The sequence below is a fragment of the Olea europaea genome, unplaced genomic scaffold (assembly GCF_002742605.1).
Source record: "Olea europaea var. sylvestris unplaced genomic scaffold, O_europaea_v1 scaffold963, whole genome shotgun sequence".
Taxonomy (NCBI): Eukaryota; Viridiplantae; Streptophyta; class Magnoliopsida; order Lamiales; family Oleaceae; genus Olea; species Olea europaea.
In genome coordinates, this window is record NW_019268131.1 from 106,831 (window position 1) to 113,852 (window position 7,022).

Sequence of the window (7,022 nt, forward strand, 5' to 3'; positions counted from 1 at the left end):
ATAATATATTCAATTTTATTGAGAAGGTACAATGAGCAATATAAAAGTGTCCAAAATGACTCCCTAGCATTTGTTAGATATTTTTCATCATTTTGCATGTGTTCAATTTTTTGTTTTGCGAATGATTTGCCGCCCGAATTAGTGTTTGTCGTTTCGCAACGGGATTCGACCTATTCAAAAGTTTTTTGAATAAGTGCATCTGTTCATTTTTAACAGTCACTTTCAAGGGATACACCTATTCAAACAGTTGCATCAGTGTCTATAAATTTTGGACGAATTCTCATTTGCAAACATATTAAACAATTTATTTTTCCTTCTCTCTTCGCATCAATCAATTTTATTCGAGTGTTTTCTTGGTTTGATCAAATAGTCACAATTTGAATCAAACACCTCCATTGTATTCTGAGAGAGATTTTCTATTATACCCCGTTGTGACTTTGTTGACTAGGGGAGAAACATCTCTTAAAAGATAACGTTTCATTTCGTGCCTTAGAGTTCATTAACATATTCAGATTTCCCTAAATTATTATCAACAGCATTTTACAAACGCTAACATAAATTACATTACAAAATACCTGGAAGAACCTAGTACTTCTTACTAATTAACTGGCCACTATTCCCTCCCTAGTCCCTATCAACCTAACTATATAAGCAGTATAGTTTTTATTCAAATTTTTGGTAGTAAAAAAAAAAAAAAAAAAACCCACACACACACACTGAATATACCAAGAAAAAAATAGTTTTCCCGTCTCCAACGCAACGATCCCTGTATTTAAAGCAGCCCTGGTAAAGAACTTGCCTGAATTTAGCGTTGATCTCGACTTGCTCAATGAGCTACTATACTCGAGCAATTGGAGAGAAGGGTGGATCGAGTACAAAAGATGGCAAAACTTCTTCCATTTTCTTGTTAACTTCGCATTTCTCGTCGTCTGCTATTGCATCCATCAAACCTTTGATTTCCTCCTCGGCGAACACCCTCGTGGAATCGCATTGCAACGCTTGTTTGTTTCTCTCCTTCCCGGAGGAGGTGGAGACTTCTGCTGTATGCAAAATAGCAACACAGATGGAGAACGCTTGTAACGAAGATAACTGAGCGTGAAAATCAATGGCGTAGTCTCCATCTTCAGTTGCCTTCATGGTCAATGCCGGTGTATTCTCTTTTCGACCCTGTACACAGACAGATGTCGAAAATTTATTAAGACACGAGTAAAGACAAGGCAGCAGTTACATTTTGAACAAATTTCCAATATTTGGTATCTAAGTTCCTGTTCATCTTCTTCATGGTACTTTATGGCTTTGAGAATTTCCAAAAGACTCCATAAGTGAGAATTATTGAGTTAAATGTAAATTGCAGAGAGTTTGTCTTTCAGCAATGATGTTAAACATCTTTTCAAGACTAAAAGAGAAAACAGGCAACATCAATTAATGTACGGCTTTCCAATTTTTTAGATCCCAAAAACTGCATAGATTAAGAAGCTGATACCTACCAACTGCACATGAAATAAAATCACATTATCATTCATTAACATTCATAAGCTGGTAATCGGCCTTCCGTTCACCAAGCATCCATGTTAACTCGGTGCTTGAGTCACCTCATCTAAAAGCTCAAGTTGTTAAAAAGGTGACAAATCAATTAATTCAAAATTATGTCCTGGACACGCCCCTTGAGATTCATTTTCTCATTAAAGATGTTACATGTGCAAATTTTCATAAATGGGCGCGAGACTGCTCTGATAGCATGTCGAACAACCTCGTCTAAAAGATTGAGCTGTTACAGAGGGGGAAAACTTATTTATTATGTCTTCAACATGAGAGACTAAAGTAAAGTTGCCATCAGATAATGAATGATCATGAAACGCGTGATTGAGGGCGATTACCTGAACAAAAAGTTCCAATGGATGCTGATTGTCCACCGGGGGATGGTCTTCAGTAATTTGAATATTTGGATTGTCGAAAATATTAAGAGGGCATGCCATGTCCCAGCCACCACAATCGCATCCTCCACCTAACCTCCATCTATCTAGTAATGGAGAAGGGCCTCGACTTTCACAACTTGGCAAACTGTGGTTTCCAGATGGAATCACAACGTGCATTTTTCCAGGACTCGCAGAATCAGAAATACCTGCCTTTCGCTGCTTGAGCCCACCAGCAACAAGCAACTGAGAAATCAGCTTATCATTCTCTCGATCCCGACTCTTAAATTTCAGACTCTCTCTCTTCGCAAAAGGAATTTGCATAATTATAGCTGCAATTTCAAGCTCCGGATGCAATTCTGCTGCCAGCAGAGGAAGTGGAGTTGATGAGTTGAAGTGACCACTGTCACGAGAATGCTTAAGTTGAAGTTTAGTCTTCTTCCTAGTAGAGACCTCATCCAGTTCAGGATTACCACAATACAAAATTTCATCAGAAACCCGGGCTGCTTTAGCAACATCAAGGGATGAATTGGAATTATCTTGAGAGGAAATACTTTTCGTTGGATGTGCGATGTCATACAACACGAATTCTGTCACCATAGAGTTGTCAAAAGAACCAGCACCTTTTAATTCGGTACATAGATAACATGAAACTTGCATCTGTCCCACCACAGACGATTCCTTGTTGTCATTTCTCAATCCCCACCCACTAGCATTATTCTTTCTTCTATGGTGAAGTGAATGGAAGGTGTAGACCGAAGTTAAAGCATTATCTGGTTTCCATGTCTTTGCCACATAAACATCTTCCGGTGACTTAACTGAAAACTTAAAAAATGGCACTCCGTGTTTATTTTCCAACTTGAGAACGCCATGTAGGTGGGCTGGAGAACACTGCAAAACTGAAGAACAGTTCTCTTTCTCTTGACACCAAGAATTGCATTCCAAATCGTTTGGTATTTCAGCTAAATCTTGCGGCAGGGATTCAAGCAATATTTTGTTAGGTTTTATCCCAGTTAATGTTTCCTGGCCAGCTTCATTAGCAGAACTCAACGGACTTCTCTGAGACTTGGCTTTAACAAATGGATCGAACAACTTTCTAACAGGACTAAACCGGACTTTTGGACTGCTGGCCCTCGAGCTATCACTCTCTGATCGAGAAGGAAAATGCGATAAAGCCAATTTTTCTGATAATGACTTGTGATAAATGACATCTTGATCTCTATACCGTAAGATGTTTCCATCATTTACAGGACCAGTCACGGGTTCACAAGTGGTCTTGGGATCCTGAACCGGCTGGCTATTTGCATCAACAACAGATTGGTTTTCTCCATAATCCAAACATAAAGAAGAAACATTTGGTGGGAAACTTTTTCCTGGACAAGGACGGAAAGAATGATTTAAATAATTCCGAGAACTCAACTCTATACAGGGATTGCTAACAGATGCTGTACTTTGATCTGAGTTTAGCGACATTACTGAGGACCTTTTCCGGTCAACTGGTAAACTATCTTCATCTGAGCTACACAAGGAATCAATAATTCCAAATGGCAATATAGGTGCACTCCCTCGCGAGAGCTCAATTTTTTTCCTTCCCTCTACAGGAACTATTTTTTTCTTCAGCCTCACTTCCCTAGAACTTTGATAAACCGAACCCCTCCTCAGCACCTCATTACCTTCTCGTTTGGCGCTTGTACGTGGAACATCTCTACAAGATGCACTACGGTAGCGATTAAAGCTAATCTCAGCAAAGTTTTCGTTGATAGTCCGTATATCATTTCCACATTTGAGATTTCCATTTGATTTTCTATTTCCCACTTTCGACTGAGGTCTAGGAGCCTGTAGGACTGTTGTGGGACTTCCTTCTACAACACAATACTTGTCGAAGTCCAACTCCATTAGTCACTCCAGTATCATCGATTAATACACTGCCTAGAAAATATAGATATACTAAGTCAAATCACGAGATTCCAAAATTAATTATGAACTAAATAGATGAAAATGTTGAGTTTACAATATTGCTCCAAGCCGCCCATAAGTAGTTACAGAGTACTTAAAAATCAAAAGCTGGTGAATACAACATTATCAATAAACTAAAACATGATCACAAGTACAATAAATATAAGCATAACCAAGATCAGCATGCAATTACAGGCGCCAATATTAATTCAATGTAATATGATGACAGAAAATATTCCACTTGAACAAAAATTTATACTTTTAGCCACTACTCAGAATTGTTCATCTTCTTCAATTTTGTTTAAGATGAACAAAATAAAATTTCATTTTGAAAAGCACCCAAAGCCAAAATGAACAATTCTAATTTATTCTTTAACAAAAAATTGAAATCTACTACCAAATGAAGATCATACCCATTTCTTGAGATAAAATAAGGCTAAAATCCAGTTTTTCCTACACTCTGAAGCATTTCAAGGATCTTATACAACAATGGCAAGAAATGCATGAACCCAACTAAAAATTTAGAACTTTTAACTAAAAATCTACTTCTGAATATCCAATATGATCCAAGAATTGAAAAACTAGATCTCTAATGCTTCTATTAAGTGCCTAGTATGGCCCATATAATAATTAAAAAGAAAAAATCATTAAAGGCGACATTTTTGCAAACACTTGAACTCCAAGCCAAGAAAAAGCTCAATTGCCATTAAAATAGCCATACCCACCTTTAGATCTCAAGAAGTGAAGCAAAAGAAAAACTCAACAAACTGCTAGCAAAATCAATCATTTTCTCCAATCTTTTGATCTCAAAAGCTCATCCGAAGACAGGCCCGCGCATTTGGCCATTTCACACCAGATATCCTCCAAAAAAATAAAAATGCAAAAGCACCACTACTAAAGAAAAGCCACAATATGACTTGAAAACAAGTACTCAGAGTTGTCTCCTTCTCAGAGAATCAGGAAAAGTAGTGTAGATGGGGAAAAATAATAAGGACTAGCCCACTAACAGTAAAGATAAATATAAAAGCACAAAAAGAGAGTAAAATATCATGCATGCCCTTAATTTTTCTTTTCCTTTTATTTTCATTTCTACGTGTAGGTGGGGTGGAGTGGTGTGGGGTGTAATCTCACAGAGGATGGAGAGACAGAGAGCTGAAAAGCCACTGCTAATGTCCACTAAAAAAGTTAGCTTCTTTGACTGATTATCATATGCTGTTGTTCTCCATGTTGGGTGTGTACTTATTTTTTATTATTCCATGTTTCGCTTAGCATCAAAATTTACTTATAAGTAAATAAACAAGTTTTAAAGTAATTTCTTCATGAATTATTCATTTCTCTTATCACTGAGAAGGACTAAACAATCAAGTAGGGATGATTGCTCACATGATTTTGGAGTTAGGGTTGGTGACTTCCACCTTGCGGTTCATGAAGAAGCATTTTCTTTCATATTCGTTATATAGTGATTACGATTAGGATGCATACTACTTTTTTCTATGAAAAATGCCTAATCTGTACAGGTCCCCTCACATGCTGTGTGAGGGGGTGGTGGATTATTTAAAAAAAAAAAAATTACCCACCCCCTTATAATGTGTGTGGTCTGTATAGGCTGCATTATTGTTTTTCTATTATCATTTTTGAATCCACGGAGAAATTAGTCGTTCTTTGATGGCCATTATTTTTGGAAAAAATAATATTTCACATCGTATTTTTTAGAAAATGTGTAGTTTAGAAATGGGGGAAAAATCAGTTTACGTATAAAATATTTTATTATGTGAATGTGTGATCGAAAATGAGTATGAAAATTAAAGAAATTTGTCTTAAATAAAGACATACAGAGAGTCAGAGACTGCAGGTTACTTTGAAAGAAAATTTCAAGTTACTTCTAAATTTATCCAAACATTGTCTTAGTGTGACCATCTTTAACATCACTTTATTGGACAATGCTCTAGGCACCAGCAAGAATGATAAGCTGTTCTAAAAGACAGAACTGCCCCTTTAATACCACTTTATGGTGCTTAAACTAGGGGTATTTTGGAGATTTCAAGATTTCCAACTGAGGGAGGGTAACCAAATTATTAAAATAAAGAATCCCTGCACAGATTATTATCTTATGTTATTGGGAAATGCAGGTTTAGTTTGATTAAAATCTCGTCTTTTGCTACTAATTAATCTTGTCTGTATATATTATTAGCCAGGATTCCCACATACATTTATGTGATCTCCAATAATTTGATATGTATTTAATGTTGTGTTCAATGCACATCTCCCTCCAAAAGTGAAATTTACCTTAAGATCCATCATATTTGAATTTTGTATCTACAGACTAACCTCTTTAAATTAATACGGCGATAATTTATTAATAGCTGAGGTTATTAATTTTCAGAACAACTACTTAAAATAATTATTTCATTTATATTTTATAATGTTCAAGGACCTGCAGCTACCATTGATCAACTTCCAATTAATCACACAATGTCTATGCCATCTTAATTATATACATAATTATGCTCTAAAGTCACTCTATAAAAGGGTGGGTCATTACTTGATATGGCTAGTGTTTGGGCCTCTTTCTATTATAATAGGCTGAGATGTGAAAAGTTTAAATTTTATACTAAATACAAACTGCCAAAGCCGGTTAAAATCGGCATCGGGTTTCTGAGTTAACAATTAAATTGTTCAATTGACCGGTTTTTTATCTGGTTTCAAGAAAGTGGGGTTTGGGAATGAACTGAACCAGAATTTTGAACGATTCGTGGGTTTCTCGATTGAACTGGTCGGTCCGATCTGATTTTTAAAACATTGGTCATAATCTTCATCAATTTTCATCAATTTCCATGATATCTATTGATCTCAATGATATCCCTCTTCAAATTAATACTGAATGATCAAGAAATATCAATTTATTAACAAAAGATTGATGTACAAAAGAATTCAATAGCCCAACTCCTATGGACAGTCCAAAAATAACTATATGTTAAAAAAAATTATGTCAACCATCAACAGTCACATGTTAACAAAATTTTGTCAAACGTCGATCACCTACCACAAGAGTCACACGTTGACAAATTTTTTTGTCAACGTGGATCACACAATAAACCCATCCTTGAGAGGCTGAGTTATGCCCCCCCCCCCCCCCCCCCCCCCCCCAAACAC

The 7,022-nt window shown here is 36.3% G+C and overlaps 2 protein-coding genes across 3 annotated transcripts in view; both read right to left on the reverse strand.

Moving 5' to 3' along the window:
• Nucleotides 1-7,022, reverse strand: part of LOC111392700 (protein cornichon homolog 4-like) — a 34,638-nt gene that overhangs the window by 7,033 nt on the left and 20,583 nt on the right. The window lies entirely within an intron of this gene.
• Nucleotides 490-5,062, reverse strand: LOC111392699. 2 transcript variants are annotated; one of them, XM_023018095.1, is made up of 2 exons: nucleotides 4,595-5,062; nucleotides 490-3,842 (listed from the first exon to the last, which is right to left on the reverse strand). In XM_023018095.1, the coding sequence occupies exon 2, from the start codon at nucleotides 3,807-3,809 to the stop codon at nucleotides 1,692-1,694; it is 2,118 nt and encodes a 705-aa protein (XP_022873863.1). In that variant the 5' UTR covers nucleotides 3,810-3,842; nucleotides 4,595-5,062; the 3' UTR covers nucleotides 490-1,691. The 2 variants fall into 2 exon arrangements, with proteins under 2 accessions (XP_022873863.1, XP_022873864.1); XM_023018096.1 differs by lacking the exon at nucleotides 4,595-5,062 and adding an exon at nucleotides 4,283-4,588.

Excerpts from the sequence above, each read along its gene's own strand:
- LOC111392699 (XM_023018095.1), bottom strand. The coding sequence starts at position 3,809 with ATGGAGTTGGACTTCGACAAGTATTGTGTTGTAGAAGGAAGTCCCACA.